At 42.9% G+C, this 20372-nt stretch overlaps 1 protein-coding gene across 1 annotated transcript in view; it reads left to right on the top strand.

The window, feature by feature from the left end:
* CPEB2 (cytoplasmic polyadenylation element binding protein 2) overlaps positions 1 to 20372 on the top strand; it is a 568627-nt gene that overhangs the window by 333271 nt on the left and 214984 nt on the right. The window contains exons 5-6 of the mRNA XM_044063518.1: positions 3395 to 3571; positions 20037 to 20126. Of these exons, the coding sequence (XP_043919453.1) occupies positions 3395 to 3571; positions 20037 to 20126 (267 nt within the window). The remainder of the gene's footprint in view (positions 1 to 3394; positions 3572 to 20036; positions 20127 to 20372) is intronic.

Raw genomic sequence — 20372 nt, 5'->3', positions numbered from 1 at the left:
GTTGCAAAGTGATCCTCATTGCCCCCTACTGGCCTCGACATATATGGTTCCCGTTCCTGCACGACTACCTTCTCGATCAGCCCTGGACTCTGGACCCGTTTCCAGATCTACTAATTCATCAATCAGGCGGGTTGCATCAATCCCTCCAAACTCTCCAGCTCACAGCTTGGTTGCTCCACTTCCAACCTTAGCCAGGCTTCCCAGCATTTCCCCGGCTGTATGTGAGATTATTGTCTCCTCTCACAAGTCCACAACCAGAAAAACTTATGCTAGTAAATGGAAACATTTTTCTTGTTGGGCAGAGGCTAGGAACGTAGATCCCTTTTCAGCCCCAGTCCACGAAATTCTGGAATTCCTAGCACAACTTTTTTATTCCAGGTCCGCTTCGGCTACAATCAGGGTTCAATTAGCAGCCATTTCTAACTTTCATGTTGGTTTGTCAAATTTAAACATTATGGCTCATAAGCTCTGTAAAGCTTTCTTGAGAGGGACTACTCTCCTTAGGCCTCCAGTGAGAGATCCCCCTCCTCTTTGGGACCTTAATTTGGTACTAACTTCCTTAACTCTGCCCCCCTTTGAACCAGCAGCGTCCTGCTCCATTAAGTTTCTGTCTTGGAAGACACTCTTTCTGGTAGCTATTACTTCAGCCAGACACGTCTCTGAACTTCAGGCATTGTGTTAGTCCTCCATACCTGGTTTTTCATAAGGACAGGGTTGCTCAGAGGACTAATCCTTCGTTTCTTCTGAAAGTCTGCTCAGAAAATAATTTAAACCAATCTATAGACCTTCCTGTGTTTTTCCCTAACTACACCAAAAAGGCAGAGTACAAATTACACCAACTGGACGTTCATAGACGATTGCATTTTTACCTGCATAGGACTAAGGAAATAAGGAAGTCAGACCAAGTATTCCTTTCCTATGCTCTAGGCAAACAAGGTCCCCCAGTTTCCAAGATGACCTTATCCAGGTGGTTGTCTCACACTATTACTTTCATCTATCAATTAAGGAACAGAGAGTTACCTATCAAACCGAAAGGTCATTCTACTAGGGCTTTGGCCACCTCTGTAGCCTTCCAGTCTAGGTTGCCCATGGATTCTATTTGTGCGGCTGCTACGTGGGCAAATCCTCATACCTTTATTTCTCATTATAAGCTAGATATGGTCTCCAGGAGCAGTGCTCACTTTGGTTGCACTGTTCTGAAGAGTCTGTTCCAATGAGCCACCCAGAATTGTAGGTGCTAGGGACGCTGTCCCAACTAACAAGAAAGAAGGCGAGATAGACAACTTAACATAAAGAAGCTATGTACCTACCATAACTTTCCATGTTAGTTGTCTTCATCTCGCCTTCTTTCTTGCATCCCACCCTCCATCCCCCTGTCCTGTTGGACCGAGAGGAGTTCTGGTTTCACTGGCTGAGTGTTCTCTGGTTTGTTTCCTCTACTGATAACAGGTATACTCAACCTATTTGTTTTGGACAGGTTTTTTCTCTGGCTATGTCTGGGGTTAGCTATTTCAAACGAGATCTGGGTAGCTATCGGTAGGCATCATGGGATAAGGGGTAGCCTCGAGCCAGTAAACTGGTTGAGAGCTATAGAAGATGGCCGAGTCGGAGCCGAGGATCGGCTCCGATCCCAACCAGCAAGAAAGAAGGCGAGATGAAGGCAACTAACATGGAACATTATGGTAGGTACATAACTTCTTTTTCTGGATTACCTGTCACAGATTTTTTATTCTTGTTGAAATGGTACTGTTTTTCCAGTGAAGGATATGTTCTGTTTTTGGCATTTATACTGTCTGGCTGTTGGTGCAGAAGTTTAAGGCGCTAAGCTGTTTACTGTATTCAGAAGAGTACAGGGTTTGATTTCTTTCACAGCCATTTCCTTATTGTATGACTCTCAGAAAGCCACAGATAGTACCCTTAGAATGTTGTTGTTGTTGTTTGTCTTTCGGCTTTTTCCCGGTAAGGGGTCGCCACAGTGGAACTCCGGTCTGCTAATGATTGGCAGTAGATTTTTACTAAATGCCAAAGTGCCAGCTCGACGCCAAACCTTCAACGAAGGCATGCCCATTTACGCACGCATGTCTTTCGAACGCTACCCAACCACGGGGAGGACATGCAGACTCCACAGAGAAGGCACTCCCAAGCCATGCCGAGAATCGAACAGGGGAACCTCTTGCTGTGAGGTAACAATGCTACCACCATACCACTGCGCTGAAATAGATAGTACCCTTAGAATACCCTTTAAAAAGGCACTTTGTCCAGTGGGCTTACCTGGTTAACAGATTGCCAAGATTAAATACTTTGTATTGGAAGAGCTAATGCTGCCTCTTTTTGAACCTGTTGGTAAAATAAATTTTCAGTTTCTCTTTAAGAACTCATTTTTGGTGACCATAATTTCTGCCAGAAAAAGTATGTAAATAAAAGCCTTGTGTGATAAACTTTCTTGTTTCTTTATTAATGGTAGTGTCATTACAAACAAACCTATGTTTCTTGTCCATTGTAGCTACTGAAAGTAATCTTAACCATTTAATTAATCTTGTTATCCTCCCAAAGTATTCTTTCTGAATACTCGCTGAACTGCGTGGATTCTCACAGGCAGATTTTACGTGGAACGAAGTCTGTTAGCAGAAATTATTGACTATTAATTTAATTTTCCAAATTGAATTAGGTTCCAAAATTTCCAATGTCCTCTTTTCAGGGTAGTTCACAGACTATCAAATTCTACTACCAAAAAATATAGTTTGTTTGCAGTGCTGAAGGCACAGTCTTAACAGAGCATTAGCTGCCTTGTAGGGCTTTCAGAAATGTATCCACGGGTGACATTTGTGCAACAGCTGAAAGGGCTTCACTGAATACTTCATTGCACACTTACAAGGGTGGATATAATCTTCAGTTTAGATCTTTCTTTGAGGCCACAGTCATTATAGGTATCTTTCTATGAGGAAGACCACTATCCTTTAAGAAGCAATTTGTCTGTACCAAGGAGCCAAGCAGTCCTTACCAGCTGTTAAATTTAGTGTGCATCTGTCTTGTAACTGTCACAACCAAAAATTAAAAAAAAAAATAGAACATTTTTTGAGTGTATGTTAGTCAGCAACAGCTGAAACAAAGCTTTTGGTCAAACCTATGAAATGAAAAGCAAAGATGGTGGTAGAGATTAGACCAGCGGGCCTTTTTAATGTCTGTTTTATTTAATAGTTGAGAATTATATAAATTTTAAAAAGAGCAACTTCACTTCTAAAACTGAAGAAATAGTTGTACATACTAATTATTTTTGTAGTTCAATGTGGTAATTCTAAACAAATCCCATATTTTCCTTCATAAATATTTTTTATACCTTGCTTTTAGATTTACTTTATTCCTAGCACTGAGTCTGATATGAATTATATTTTAGGTCGCTCATCTCTGTTCCCCATAGACGATGCCTTAGTGGATGAATGTCACAATGATCAAGTTGTATCAGGGGTCCTGAACTCGACATCATGCTTTACTGCACACCAAAATGGGGAACGTATTGAACGCTTCTCAAGAAAAGTCTTTGTTGGAGGTCTTCCCCCAGACATCGATGAAGGTAAATGCATTTCATTGTTGTAGTTATGTCTTTTGAATCAGAATTTATTTTACTAGATTTATTAAATATGGAACCAAAGTCCTAACAGAAATGAATGAATAAAGATTTACAATACAGATGGAACATTATGGTAAGACATAACTTCTTTTTAAAGTAAAATTGGTGGATGCCATGACTATCCCTCTCTCTTCCATTTTGGAAGGTAGTACCTACAGACAAGTAAGTTCTGACCATTATCAAAGAAGGCTACGCCATGTCATGGGAAAGTATCCTGTCTCTTAAAAGGATTCCCATCCACCTCCCAGCCAGCTTCCTTTGCATGGTCCCATTATTCAGGACATACTAGTACAGGGCACCATAGAAGAAGTATCTTCGCTCTTCATTGGAAAAGGTTTTTATTCCAGGATCAATCTTGTACCATGGAAGGAAGGACAGTGGAGGCCCATTCTGGATCATGCCCTGCTGAATACCTCCCTGAAAGTGCTTACCTTCAAAATGCTCTGTCCACACCCTCCTGCCCTTCATTCATACTTAAGCCTTTATCTGCTGTCGCTCTTCACATCCCCATTTGAGCCCTCTATCCTTCCTGCTGGAAATTTCTCAGGTTCTTCTCTGGCTGATAACATTTTCAGTGTACTGTTTCACCTTTTGGTCTTTCCACTGCCCAGGAGATTTTCAAAGTGTCTAGCCCCTGTCATGGCTTTCTGTTGCACTCTGGGAATTCAAATTTTTCCTTAGCAGGACAACTTGTTGATTCACGCTGTGTCCCCAGACACATACTCTGAATAGCTAGACTTCACAGTGTGGCTGTTAACTAGTCTGCGATTCACCATCAATTTCATAAACCTCTCATCTCACTCCCACTCATGACCTAGTCTTCCTGGGTTGCAGAATAAATGCAAGCAGAATGCTGGTCTTTCTCCCTCAGGAAAAGGTCCAAAGCCTGGTAAACTTCTTTCAAACTCTAAAAAAAAAAGTGGCTCACTGAAATGCCAGGGAAATTTATCCCAGTGATTCCTCTGGCCAGGCTTGTATAAGGAAAATTCAGTGACCTTCCAGTAGTATTCTAGAAGCTGTTACTTGATTTTATTTATTTATTTTACATTTGTTAACCGGGTTAGTCTGACTGAGCTGTAAAGCCCTTTTTCAGCGGAGGCCTTTTGAGAAAATCTCCAGTACATTATACAGTAAAAATAGCAGAAGCAATTTTCCAAAAAAGTTATCAAAAATTATTTACAAATCCTCTGTACATACTTTTACAAAGCACTAAACCTTGATTCCCCGAGTGAATTTTTTATTAGCCATCTACTCATCTAGATTCCTCTTGAAGAGGGTCAGTGAGGTGCTCTGCTTGGTATGTATGGGAAGTCTATTCCAGAGCATGAGCAGTCTCTGGGTGAGGAACCTGTCCCTCCAGCATGCTTGCTGATTGTGGTAATGAGGTTGAGGTCTCTGGAGCGTGTGATGCGGAAGGATTGGGATTTCTTTAGATGTAGCATTTCTAACAGAGCTGGGTCAGACTTGGCTTTGTAAGTCAAGCAAAGATCACCTCTAAGTAGGTGATGTGAGACAAAGAATAGCCGGAGTCTTTTTGAGTCTGTCCGTGTAGGACATGTGTTTAATGCCTATAATCCTCTTTGTGATGTACTTCTGTGGCCTCTCTAGCTGTTGCAGGTGTCTAGTGAGGTACATGCCAAATGGGGCATTATACTCAATAATTGGTGTAATGAAGAAAGAGTAGAGAGACTATGACCTCTTTCTTCCTGGATGCAAAACCCTTGGTAATGAGATGTGCCACACAGAAGGACTTTCTGACCACAGTGGCAGTGTGGTGGTCAATGGAAGAATCACAGGCCTAAAGCAGGTGCCATATGCTGACAGTCTAAAAAAAACTCCAGCTATACTCTGTGGCATATCGTCTACTCAGAGGCGATCTCTGCTTAACAATCAAGGCCATGTCAAACCCTGAGCTGTTGGACATGCTCCACTTAAAGAAATCCCAATCCCTCAGTGCCACACGCTCCAGGGATCTAAACATTATCATCACAATGAACAAAACATGCTGGAGGGATAGGTTCCTGACCCAGAGACTCCCCATACTCTGGAATAGACTGCCCATACATGTCACCTCATTGGCCCTCTTCAAAAGGAATCTTGATGATTGGATGGGAGATAGGAAATTCACCCCGGGGATCATGTCAGGGGCCCAGAGAAGTAAATATTGTGGGAAAAAATTTCCAGGGAATTGTTATGGCTAGGCTTGCATAGGCCTTGGGGCCGATAGCCTAGTACCAACCTATAAACGAAAGGTTGCTGATATCTCTTATAATGCCTTCAGTGTTCAGTCGGCTCCCATCAGTGTGGTAATTAGTGGGAATTGAGTTTTTATCAAAGGGGATGACAACACTTTTTTTGGCGTTAAACTTAAGGCCATGGTTTCAATGCCAGCCATTGGTCACAGTGAGACCTTTCTGTAGGATATCTGCATCACTTGGGGAGTTAGTAATGGTTCCCAGTTTGCAGTCGTCTGCGAACTTGGTCATCCAGAGTCCCTTCTTGTTGACCTGGACTTCTGAGAAGTAGATGCCGAACAGGAGAGGATCTGGGACCGATCCCTGTGGGACTCCACTCATGACTGGCTGGCAGTCTAACTTGAGAGTCCGCTACTTTCACACTGTGTGTTCTATCTGTGAGCCAATTTGCAACCCACCGAGTGATATATGGGTTGATGCGTAGTTTGAGTTTATCAATAATTCCTGAGTGAGGAATGGTATCAAAGGCCTTGGCCAGATCAAGATAGGCTGTGTGCACTGTCTTCCACAGCCCTGGTGACGGACTCAAAGAAGTCAACCAGGTTGAGCAGGCATGATCTCCCTTTCACAAAGCCAAATTGCATGGAGTCTAGAGTTTGGAGATTTCCTATATCTTTGTTAATTAGCTCCATGATGATGCGCTCCATAGTTTTACATATCAGACTTGTCAGGTTAATGGGGCAATAATTCCCAGGATCTGTAGTCACTCCCCCTTTATGGAGAGGGATGACTGTAGCAGTGTGCCATTCGGTAGAGACAAAGCCTGAGGTGAGGCTGTGACTGAACAGGTTACACAGATGTTGGTGCCAGGTTGCCTTGTAGTTCATGGAGAACACAGCCAGGGATATTATCGGGTCCCATGGAAGCTGTATTCTTGGCCTTGGACAATGCAGTTTTAACCTGTGCTGCAGTAATGCTGGGTGCCTGACATTCTTCAGGTATTGTGATTGGTCCTTTGGGGGGGGGGGTAAAGTTGGCACTGAATCTGTCAGCCAGTATGTTGGCAATATCTGTTGGCTGAGTATAGGGGGTACCATTGTGCAGTCTCTCAGAGCAAATCTGGGTATTGCCATGGAGGGTCTTCGTATAGCTATAGAAGGCTTTGCGATTGCTTTTAGTGTCTGCCGCAATTCTGCCTTCATAGCTGGCTTTAGAGCATTTGGAGTCATCTCAACCTTTTATTGAGACTAATAAGGAAGTTTCCCAGTCTTGGGACTTCACCTCTTTTTGCAGCAGTTTCTTCCTTCTGTTGTAGGGTTTATTAATGGCAGGGGACCACCAGATTGGCTTCCTTTTTTGGAGGAGTGCGTCTTGGTTCTGTTGGGTATGGCTAGTTCCATGCATTTGTGTACATGTTCGTACAGTGCATTGGTGTATGATTCGGTAGTCATGCAGCTATTTTCCATTGGCATGGATGCTGTGAAGTTAGCCACCTCGGTTTTTAGGAGTCCAAAGTCAGCTTTGGAGATGTTTTTCACGGTGGATACCTTTCCGGGGGTGTGGGTGAGATGTGGATTTCCATGGTGATTAGTTTAGTTTATGTTCAGATCTGACCAGGGAGGGATTGACTATTGGTGTAGAGCAAAGGTCGCCCATGTTAGTAATAACCAGGTCAAGGATGTTGCTTCCTCTAGTGGGGGTCAGAATGAGCTGATCCAGGGCATTGGAACTGATCAATTCCAGGAAGCATTGGGCCAGTGTATTGGTGCTTGAGTAGTTTTTCCAGTTGATGGAGGGGTAGTTGAAGTCTCCTAGTAAGAGAGTGTTGGGTTGGTCCTTGATGGATTCCAGGGTGCTTAGGAACATGGAGTGAGAGTCTAGGGACATGGCTGGGGACCTATAGCAGGCTATGACCTGTATCGCCATCTTACCCAATGTTAGTTGTACTTGAAGTATCTTAGATGCGTTATGCTGGGCTACTAGTCTGGAGATGTGCATATCCTTTATTAATATGGAGACACCACCACCTTTGGAGCTTCGGTCCATGTTTCGGGGCTGAAAGGTGTATAATGAGTAGCTTGGTAGCGCAGAGGTGCTTTCTCCTGCTTTAAACCATGTCTCCGTTACAGCACAAATGTCGATGTTCTCCATTTTGAGGAGTGCTTCAAGCGAGTGCATCTTGACATTTAGACTTCTAACGCTGAGCAGCATGACTCTCAGATTGCATTTATTTATAGCTGTTACGGTGGTAATTTGGTCTTTGGAACACCACCTAAAACAGGCACTGTAGGCGTGGCAAGAGCCTTAGCCAGTACCCGTAAACCCAGGGGTGATAGATGCAGGCCATCTCTGGCAAAGCATCAAGGTCTGTCAGTCATGTCATCCCAAGCAGACAGATACTTGGATCACCTTAGAATGACACCAGAAATTTAACCAGTTGTTAAAGTCAGTCATTTTTTGTTTGTATTGCAGTATCATTCTGGATGAGGTTAGGATACTGCTAGTGTCCTACCTGCCTGAATCACATAATCCGAGAGCACCACCAGTCTGTTTTCATGTAGTCCAGGGAGATGCGTCTCAGGTCATTCACACCCACATGGACAATGACAGAGTCATACTTGTACTTGGAGTGACCTGAGTGCGTGTGTGATATGTCGGATTCTGGCACCTGATAGATGGCTGACTGTTACCTTCTCCTTATTCAACCTAGGGAGTGGGACATCTGTGCGCCTCACTATTGAGTCACCTATGATTAGTATATTGGGCAAGGTGTTTAGCCTAAGGGGCTTAGGTTGAGGGGCACACTGTGGAGAGTGAGCTATGTGTCCTGTGGTTTTTGCTGTGTTGTAGTATTAGTGTGCTTTTCTGTTTTGGAGGTCTGCGCTGTTTGGGTAAATTTCTATTGAGAGCCTCCGCGAAGGTGGGTGTGTGTTTTCTGTTTTTATGTGAAAGCTGTGATAGTAGGTGTTCTGGAGGGGCTGTGTGTTCCATGTGGTGTGGTGCAGATGTGGACATTCTCCTCTTGACCAGCTAGTCCGGTCTTGGCTGGAGAGTGCATAGCTTCCATTTTGATGATATAAGTGCATCTCTCACAAATCTGAGTGTTGGGAGGTAAGAGGAGTGGATTGTCTGTGTACATGAGGCAGTTACTGCACTGCCTCAGAATGCCCAAGTGCACCATGTTAATAGGAGAAAGCACAGGGAACTGCCCTTTAATCATACCAGGAGGGGTGGTCATAACTACTAAGTACTTGGAGCTATTTCCATGAAGAACAACTAGTGCTGATGGCACTTGGGTGTGCTACAATAATTGCGACAAAAACCTGTTGAAGTGCAAAGTGATTAGGCTATTTGATGTGCAAGAGAGAAAGAACTAACAAGATCTAAGGGAAAACTGAATGGCAGACTTTCTGGCACCAGTAATAGTTTCCCTCAGCTTGGAGCCACAATGCAGAGCTTAAACAAGTGCAAACCCACGCAAACGTGGGCTTTTAAACCAGAAAGTTGAAAGTGATGGGAAAACTGCCCAAATGGCCAATGAACTGCAATTTCTGGGCCCAAAACCACTCATGGTAGATAGGCTACCTAGTGCTTACCATTCCCACTGATAAGCTGGAAGGCTTCCTTCCGACACAGAAAGGCTTTGGGGGGGGGGGGGGGGGCTCAGAAGCTTACAAACACTCCTGGATACAACAAATCTGTATCTGGACTAGACTAGTTACAGGAAAGGTGGAAATGAGTGCAAACGCTGGCTTTTAAACCAGAAAGTTGAAAGGGATTGAAAAACTGCCCAAACGGCCAGTAAACTACAATTTCTGAGCCAGAAACCACTCCTGTTGTGGTAGATAGGCTACCTAGTACTTACCACTCCCACTGATAAGCTAGAAGGTTTCCCTCCAACACAGAAAGGCTTGGGGGGATCAGAAGCTTAATGTATCTGGCTGGATTAGACTAGTTACAGGAAAGGCAAGAAACAAGTTTAGAGTTTTTTTTTTTGTTGTTTTGTTTCTTTTTTTTTTTGTTTACAGAAAAGCAGCCAAAACAGCAGTAAAACAATTCAAATGCTGTGCAAGTTAGCACACTTGAGTGAGTAGCAATATTAAAGCAAATACAGTTTAAATACATGCAATTAAATTAAAAAAGGACTAAAAAGTGCAGGACAGTAAATTGGAAAAAATCAAGATGGAGGCACTTAGATTATCAGAAAACAATGCCAGCAAATATATAAATTCAGTCAAGCAAAAATTAAGACAGTACAGAACTCTGAACAGTTAAAAAGTGCCAAAAAATATACTTATCAGTTCTGTCTGTATGATGAACATAGTACACTTGTGTAAGTTAAACTCACCATAATAGATATTTGAATGGTCACTGCTGCAGTAGCCACTCCCTCCATCCTCCTCGTTTTTTTTTGTGTGTTTTATGCCAGGGTGCAGACATTTATTTATTTTTTTGTTCCTAGCATTGTCCTTTCAGCGCTCAGCCTCCTACTGGAAGGAAAGCACTGAGGGGCTTTGTGATCAGACTTGTCTTTTTGTGAACTCGGTTCGAGCTGCCTGACAATTTGTGCATGTGGAAGGTGCCCTAAAGCTTTGGGAATTGGCCAGCTGTTGCATTCTTAGCAGGATTAACCCATATAGCTAAGGCTATTGCATTATTGATCATTCAAACATCTACTGTTATGGTAGGTTTAACTTGCACAATTGTACTTTCTCTCACTTTATTGCTGACCAAGCTGCTGTCTCCTCAGCTGCCTACTGAAATAAAAAGTCCTTGGGAGTCGCCTAAGCCAGTGCCCCTGATAAAAAGAAAAAGTGGTTAGGGTAAAAGGATGTCTCTTTCTAGTAATCTGGTATTTAGAATGTTAATTTTTCAAGACTATATGTGTATTTTTTTTTCCAGTGTTCATATATTTTGGATGATTTTGCTGCATTGTTAACTGCAGAACAAAAGTCTTATATGAATGAAATTGTTTCCAGTTTGACTCCGGTTTCAAAATATGCTTTGAGAGGTATGCTTGAATGTGCAAATACAGTTTTGAGAAATGCTGCTGCTTTTGTAATTTTAAGACCGTATACTTGGTTACATAGTCGGAACTTCTCTGATTTAAATTTTTAATGCATCTTTAACTTCTGAATTGGTGTGTGGGACATCAGTTACACAGATTCTCAAACATGGGATAATAGAGGCAAAGTAATGCTTGGGGAATCTAGGATGTTTCATATACCCACTTTTTCCCCAAACAAGGCATCCTCCTTCATGGAGCAAAACAAGGGGTTCCTTTCCAAAAAAAGTATCAACGTCCTGCAAAGGAATGGCTATGCTAATTCTTAGAGTACCCCTACCCTCTCCTGCCCTCCCTTCTCAGGTACCAATACTGGGATTTATGAAACAAGATCTGCAGTGGTGGAGGGATCAAGTGTGTCTGAATCCAGACCCCCCAGACTAGTCTGTCCAGACGGACTCTTCAGATTTTGTATGAGGAGCATTGTGTATGGGAGTTGAACTGCAAGACTTGTGGGATTCTTTGGGCACACCAAAGCACATAAATGTAAAAGTGATGTTGGAGGTGTTTCGTGCCTTAAAAGTTCTTCACCCCTGGTGGACTTCAGGACTACTTCTGGTTGTCACTGACAACACTGTCATGGTGTTGTACCTTTTCAAACAAGGGGGTACATTGTCATACTCTCTTTGCCAGCTGGCAGTGATAGCTTTGAGCTGGCTGTACAAGATTCTCTGATTCTTCAGGCCTCATATATTCCATCAGAGCAAAACACAGTGGCAGGCAAATTAAGCAGATCCTGGGCAAAACCTCATTAGTAGAAGCTCCTTGTAGAAGTCAGTCTAGAAGTGGGGAACACTACAGGTAGATCTGTTTCCCCCCTTTCAAAACAGACAATTGAAAAAATGTGTTCAAGACATCCTTTAAGCCATGCTTGGAAGACAGATGGTGTATTATTCCCATGGTTAGGAATTTTCCTGTATTTCCACCCTTTCCAGTGATTCCCAAGACACTTCTAAAGATTCAGAAAGAGTTACCAAAGAAACAGGCAAAGTTGGTTCTCCCTTTTAATGTAATTGGCCAAAGGCATTTATCACAAGCTTTCTCACAAACTGGATCTGCTCACACTGCATCATGGGGCAAATGGTACACCCTAACTTCGAGCAATTTCAACTGACAGCCTGAATGATTCTATTTTGATACCTTTTAGGCACTTGTTCCATGAGGATGTGCAGCAGGCATTTAAGAAGGCAAGAAAACCTGCAAGTAGAAAATATTAAAGTTTAAAAGTGGAAGAGGTTTCTAGGTGGTGTCTAGCCAAGAACGAGGTCCTAAAACGGTTTTGACCCCCACTGGTTTTGAAATTTGTGTGAGCTACCTAGAGATAGTTTGTCATATGTTTCTATCAAAGTGCATCTTGCAGTCATCTCAGCTTGTCTGCCCATAGATCTCCCTCTTTCTTCTCTGTGGTCAAACATCTTATGAAAGGAGTGTTGCACATGAGACCTCTTTGAAAGCAAATTGATCTCCCTAGGATCTCAGCTTTCTTCTCGAAAAGTTGATCTTGCCTCTTTTTGAACCCGACTTTCAGGCTGATTTATAGTTCATTACTTAGAAGACTGTTGTACTTATTGCTCTGACATTTCCAAGGCGAATCTTGGTGAGCTGCAAGCTCTCATGGTGGGCCAACACTTTCTGATTTTTCACAAGGGCAGGGTTGTGTTATGCACTAATCCATCATTCATGCCCAGTGTTGTTTCTGAATTTACCTTGAGTCAAGTCATCAATCTCCCATATTTTCTGTCCTGATCCAAAAACAGTGGAGAAAAATTCTGCATACCTTGGATGCACACAGGCAGCTCAGGTACAACATTGACAGAACAAAGCTTTTTAGGAATGTTAAACAGCTGTTAGTCTCCTTTACTGGGGCTAAGAGATTTCAGCTTGTCTCTATGCAAGCTTTTCCTCTGCTGCTGTTTTCTTTTACTCCCACCATGGTAAGTCTCTTCCAGGCAAAGTTTAAAGCTCACTTGGCTAAGGCCAAATCCTGTTAAGTGGCATATTGGAATGGGGGTGGACTGTAGAAGCATTCTAGGTGCAGCAACCTGGTCCTCTTTTCATACCTTAAACAGAGCACTACAACTGGATTCCTTTTCAAGGTCAAGAGCAGACATTTCTAGGACCATTTTCCAGAGAGTGCAGGTCCTTATCGTTCCATATTCCAGGCTACTGAGGCAGTGGGAATGATGAACATAGTATAGTTGATTTAATTCTACTTACCTGTAACAGTAGATGTTCAAATTCCTTACTGATTCAGTGGTAGCACCCCCCCCCACCATCCCCCAGGTTGCACATAACTGAGGTAGGTTTCAACCTCTCTGATTCAGTTATTATGGAATTTGGCCTTTATATGGTATTGTGATTGTCTGCTAATTTATTCTTACGAGATGGTTCTGACTTCAGGTACTTTTCTCTCCTTTATGGAGGCGAAAAAGCCTGAATACTCACTCCCTGTAACAACTTGAAGGCTTCCCTCTCAGTTGGGTCACCTTGGCAGATAACCAAAATGTCACTGAGGCAATGAGGAATTCAGATACCTACTGTTAAAGGAAAGTAGGACTTGCGCAGCTCTACTTTTCCTCCACCTCTCAAAAACATGCTTGATGGTTGATCGACTACTCTGAATTGATGTCCTTCAAGGATGCATCTGCAGTCCTTACATATGGGTTGTCCTGCCTCAGGCAGCCCTTCGGTCGGCCGGATTCCAAAGTCTGGGTCCGGCGTCGGCTGATGTCGCCCTCTCCCCGACGTCAGAGCGCCTGGGGTATAAAAGCATCAGCCGACGCCATCTTCCTCAGTCTTTCTTGACGCGTGGTGCCCGAAGCAGAAGCAGTTCGCAAGTGCCGGTCGGCCAGCTCCTGTAACTTCAGCTACCGAAGACTTCAAAAGCTAAGTACCCCGTTGGGGACTCTTTCTTGCCTCAGCCGATGTCAGTTCAAACGCTTAAAGTTAATAATTGCTTAACTTGTGGGAAACAAATACCTCATAAGGATTTCCATTCTTACTGCCTCCCCTGCCTAGGCCCAGACCACGACGTCTCGGCCTGTACAGCCTGTGCCTCCTTCAACTGATGCACTCTTAGGCATCGGGCGGTGTTTGCAGACAAATTTTTTGGGACTAGTTACTGTTACAATATGCCGTCGGAGACTCCGACTTCTCATTTAACCAAAAAACGGAAGGACAAGGACCGACACACGCGGACCGTGGTTTCGGCTGAAACCACGCCTAGGCCTACCGCGAGTGTCTCGGTCTCGGCTGAAACAGAGTCCTTGGTACTTCCGACCGTCGATACCGCACATCCGACAACCTCGGCCCCGCAGGCCTCTTCTGAGTCGGTTATAGAATCTCCCTCAGAAACCAGTGACAAAACTACTCCAGCACGTGGGGCAGCCAGGCCTCCTGCATCCATGTCCATAAAGGCGTTCACTAGGGCTAAAGCTGCTAAACAGCCAAAATCTCTGCCTCCCAAGGCTATTTCTCAGGGATCCACTACAGGTTCACAGATTTTAAGTTTAGCTGAGGACCTCATTTCCTTGATTAGGGGCTCTCAGCCACATCTGGACAGGGGCTGTCAACCTCCTCCAGACAAAAGAACCAGGGCTGAGCCCACTGATCCCCAGTTCTCTGATGAGGCCTGAGATGGCTCTGCTCTTTCAGACTACCAGGAAGAGGCCTTTACGGCCTACGAGGATTCTGGTGCAGAGGAATCTATTCCCTCTGCCTCCCCTCCTGAAGAGCTGTCCTTTGGGGAGACCCTTCACTCCATGAGAGAGCATTTCAAATGGCAGGGCCAGGAATTCTCTGATTCCAGGAAGAGATTAAGGATTTTTTTGCATTTACCTCAGCATAGACCTTTGGCTATTCCTCCTGTTTTGAATGTAATTGATGATGTGTACTCTGAGTCTAGCATTACCCCTGACTCCCTTCCTCCGGCTCCTGTCAAACCCGATAGGTACTACAGGGTCCCGGACTCGCATAATTTCCTTTTCAAGGCCCACTCTGCTCACCCTGAAACTATTTCCCAGGGCCCTAAAGGGGTTGCATCTGCCACTACTAAAAATCCACTCCCCTCTGAAAGGGAGTCCAGGGCTTTAGAGAGATGGGATAAAAAAGTGTATACTTCTTCCACTCTTTCTATGAGGGCATTAAATTGTCAATTCCATATGATACAGTACCAAGAGTATTTGTTAGATGAATTGCATAAAAAACTGTCTTCACCTGAACCCCTAGATCGCAAGTCACTTCAGGATCTGGTACATAACTCCCAACAGGTTAGCAACCATTTCCTGCAGTGTGGTTATGATGCATTGAAAGCTTCATGTAGGTCAGCAATGACAGGTGCAGTCATACGTAGGCATGCTTGGCTGAAGGAACAAACTCTGCCAGATCATGTTAAAGCAAAGCTTCTGGATGCGCCACTGGAAAAGCAAAAGTTATTTGGCTCCACTGCTCAGGAGGTCTTAAAGAAATTTTTGAGGAAAAGGCGAAATCTGTGCAAACAGTCAAAGATTTTCTCCAGGTCCAACCACCAAGATTCAGCAGAAATTGGCCCTCTAAGAATTGGTCCTTTCCAGACACAGAGAGATTTCAAAGAGGCAAGAACAGGCGTGCCAGAGGTAGAGGGCAAGCTAGAGGCTCCTACAGAGGACGTCAGTGGCAGCCTCCTAACCAGAGAGGTAGTGCAAGACCTACAACTGCTGCACAAGGACAGACTCAATGACTTTACCTTGACCCCACCAACCAGGGCTCAATTGGAAGCACCTTTGGGTGGAAAGCTATCTTTATTCTCAAAAAATTGGCACAGTATTACAAGGGACAAATGGACACTGCAAATAATAGACAAAGGATACAGGTTCCATTTTCATACATTACCAAAAAGAAAAGGCATGCCAAACCTGCCACCAAATCAAAGGGCAGAGGCTTTAAAACAAATTTCCAACCTATTGCAAATGAAAGCTATAGAAAAGTTTCCTCTCACAGAACAAGGCCAAGGATTTTACTCCAGACTATTCCTTGTCCCAAGAAAAGAAAAACAATGGAGGCCTATTCTCGACTTGTCCGCCCTGAATACTTATCTCATTGTGCCAAAATTCAAAATGCTGACCCTACAGCAACTCCTTCCCATGCTGGGCAAGGGGTCTTGGCTGGTAACTCTAGACCTCAAGGAGGCATACCTGCATGTCCCTATCAGACAAAGTTGCAGAAGACACCTCAGATTTCTTGCAGGTTCAGAGCATTATCAATTCTCAGCATTGCCCTTTGGCTTATCTACTGCGCCCAGAGTATTCACGAAATGCCTGGCATCAGTAATTGCACACTGCAGACTTCAGGAATTCAAATATACCCATATCTGGACGACTGCCGTATACAAGCGGACAGCCAACAAACTTTGGTAAAACACTTGAATTATGCCATCCGCCTACTTCAGGCTTTGGGATATACAGTCAACATTCACAAATCAAGACTTGTTCCATCCCAAAGGATAATTTTTCTGGTTGCGAATCTAGATACAACCACCCAAATGGCTTTTCTCACGGAAGAAAAACAAAGACAACTACCGGATTATTTCGAAAATCTGACAAAACAAACTCAGCTGACTGCAAGGAAAATCCTTCAGGCCCTGGGTTACATGGCATCTTGCATTCTTCTGATTCCACAAGCAAGGCTGCGTATGAGGAAACTACAATGGTACCTAAGGAGTTTATGGTCTCAGCACAGTCACAGCCTAGCAGCTTTGATACCACTCATTCCATGCCTTCAAAAGGAATTTCTGTGGTGGGCTCAAGCAAGCCAGTCAAACAGGGGCCTGCCCTTCAGCAAACCAATAATCAGCCAAACCATTACAACGGACGCTTCAGACCTTGGATGGGGAGCACACATGGAGGGCAGATGCATTCAAGGACTATGGTCACAGAAAGAATTGAGCATGCACATAAACCAAAAGGAAATGCTGGTGGCGATGCATGCAATCGAGGCCTTCAAACATTTTCTGCATCAAGGACACCTGCTAATAAGGGCAGACAATACCACAGTTATGTGGTACATAAACAAGCAAGGAGGTACCCATTCCTACCCTCTTTGCAGGCTGGCAATGAATCTTTGGGAACTTTCCCTAAAAATCAATATAGAGCTGCAATCCCAGTTTGTGCCAGGAAAAGACAATATACTGGCGGACAGTCTAAGCAGAAATATCATGGATCCACAAGAATGGATGCTGCACCCAGACCTCTTCTTTCAGATAACACAATCATGGGGGACATAGATCTTTTTGCCTCCCACCACAACCATCAGCTGAAGAAATTCTGCACAAGGACATACCACCCACAGGCATGGAAAGTGGACGCCCTCTCTTTCATCTGGAATACTCTAACTGTGTATGCATTCCCACCTCTTCCATTAATGACCAAGGTCTTACTGAAGATCAAGACAAAGCAGCCAAGAGTGATTCTGATAGCTCCGGACTGGCCCAGACAGCACTGGTACCCACTGTTAAGGAGCATGTCACGCACGAAACCGTGGCCTCTACCACAATGGCCACTTCTTCTGACACAGCACAATTACAAAACTCTGCACTCCAGCCTGAAAACCATGCAGCTGACAGCCTGGAGAATACCTTGACTCCTCACCAGGATAAGCTATCTAAGACAGTGAAGGACATCATCATGGAAGCTCGTCGGCCTTCCACAAGAAAGGCATATTCAGCAAAATGGAAAAGATTTCGCACTTGGAACACCACAAAGGGCCTAGATGCGACAGTGATGAACATGGCACATATCCTGGAATACTTGGCAGAAATGCTACACAATGGCCTTTCTTACTCTTCCATAAAAATTCATGCTTCAGCAATTTCAGCAGAATACAATACTGATCCACCTGTCTTCTCTCATCCACTCCTAAGGCAGTTTCTAAGGGGAATTAAAAACATCAATCCTCCAAGGAAACCACCAGTGCCTACATGGGACCTTAACTTCATGTTAGAAAAATTAACTCTACCTCCCTTTGAACCAGCAGCATCTTCAGAACTACAGTTCCTGTCTTGGAAGACTGCCTTCCTTCTGGCCATAACCTCAGCAAGAAGAGTATCTGAGTTGCAGGCCCTCATGGCAGTACAACCATTTCTTATTTTCATCAGGACAGAGTCTCATTGAGAACCAATCCTTCATTCATGCCAAAGGTGGTATCCAGGGTCTCACTAAACCAAGCTATTCACCTGCCTACCTTCTTTCCTAATCCACAGAACAAAGGGGAGAAACTTCTGCATACCCTGGACATTCACAGACAGTTGCGCTACTACTTGGACAGAACTAAGACTTACAGAAAAACTGACCAGCTATTTGTAGCATATGCTGCTGGTGTACAAGGAAAAGCAATTTCCAAACAGACAATTTCCAAATGGATAGGGAATTGCATTTGATTCTATTACTCTTTTCATGGCAAACCTGTGCCAGCTAACATTAGACCTCATTCCACCAGAGCCACAGCCTTCTTAAGAGGGGTGGCTACCAAGGACATTTTAGAAGCTGCTACATGGAGCTCCGTGCATACATTTTCCAAGCATTACAACTTACCCTTATATTCCAGATCCAGAGCAGGCTTTGCTACGGCAGTCCTGCAGGGCATTTTAGCTACACCATCCTTTTCTTAGATCCTACCACCCCCAGCTTGGCTATGGTATTCTACCCATATGTAAGGACTGCAGATGCATCCTTGAAGGACATAGTACAGTTTTGTACCTACCATAAATGTAGATGTCCGATAGGTATGCATCTGCAGTCAGGTTTACCCTCCCTCCTTCCCCTCTGTGGTATTTCCTGGGTACTTACCCCTCTTATAGCTGGCTGGGGTTATCTATTATGGTGTATACTGTAAATGTTTTGAATTTTTTGCATCTCTCCAAATTTAGCCTTCCTTAGAGGGCACCTGGCATCTGGGGCAAGAAAAACTGAGGAAGATGGCGTCGGCTGATGCTTTTATACCCCAGGTGCTCTGACGTCGGGGAGAGGGCGACATCAGCCGACGCCAGACCCAGACTTTGGAATCCGGCCGACCGAAGGGCTGCCTGAGGCAGGACAACCCATATGTAAGGACTGCAGATGCATACCTATCTGACATCTACATTTATGGTAGGTACAAAACAGTATTTTCCCACGCATTTACGATTGTACCCATGTTATTGCTGAAAATGGTCAATATTGAATCATTTCACTAGCCTACTCAAACAGAATAAATTAAAAATTCTGTGGAGGAAAAAAATGCATTTTCAAGCAGATGATTTAAGTTGGTGTCTGTAACGATATGAAAATGAAGAGGTATTTTTTGTGTACATACGTGTGTTGTGTATATCTGTTTGTGTATCTGTATATTTGGGTCTGTTATCTATGTATATATAACTAGAGAGAGATATAATTTGTATATCAACACAGACACATAATCTATCGTATATGTAATCTATCATAAGAAATGCATATACATATGTATATGTGTGTGTGTATGTGTGTGTGTATATATATATATATATATATATATATATATATATATATATATATATATATATATATATATATATATATATATATATATATATATATATATATATATATATATATATATATATATATATATATATATATATATATATATATATATGTGTGTATATATATATGTATATATGTGTGTATATATATATATATATATATATATATATATATATGTATATATATGTATATTGTGTGTGTGTGTGTGTGTGTGTGTATATATATATATATATATATATATATATATATCTATATACATATATACATATAAATGTATCTAGATATCTAATCTCTATTATGTATGTGTATATATATATATATATATATATATATATATACATATATATATATATATATGTATATATATATGCGTAGATATAAATAATCTGCTCTCTGTCTCTCCATATGTATATAGATAGATAAAGATATAGATATGGATAGATGTATGTGCGTAGTTATTTATATGTAGGTATACACAGGTCTGTATGTATGTCTGAGTCTGCATGAGGAGAATTTCCTCAAAAGGTTAATTTTTTTTTTCACTTTGCATTCAGAAAAAGGTTGCATTTTCAGGAATCCATTTCAGCAAATGTTATTTGCTTTATTTGTCTTTTTAGATGAAATCACCAGCAGCTTCAGACGTTTTGGACCCCTGGTGGTAGACTGGCCACATAAAGCAGAAAGCAAGTCTTACTTCCCACCGAAAGGTAATTTAGAATACTCATGATTTGCTCAACTTGAAATTATATTGCCATCCTTTAAAAGCTGAACTTGGCAAGTGTGCATGTTTTTTTCCAAAAGCAGCTGTATTCATCACATTTGTTTTAATTTTTTACACGCGTTCATATATGTTACTAGTGAAAAAAGAAATGGTTTAGCATTCCCACTGCTTCCGTAGCCTTTTGTCTGTAGGGGATGTGTCCTGCCCAGAACACAACAAACTGCCAGCTTTC

This window comes from Protopterus annectens, chromosome 2.part1 (assembly GCF_019279795.1).
Source record: "Protopterus annectens isolate FY-2018-M chromosome 2.part1, PAN1.0, whole genome shotgun sequence".
Lineage (NCBI taxonomy): Eukaryota > Metazoa > Chordata > Ceratodontiformes > Protopteridae > Protopterus > Protopterus annectens.
The sequence above is the reverse complement of the archived record's forward strand: the minus strand, read 5'-3'. Positions and strand labels throughout refer to the sequence as shown.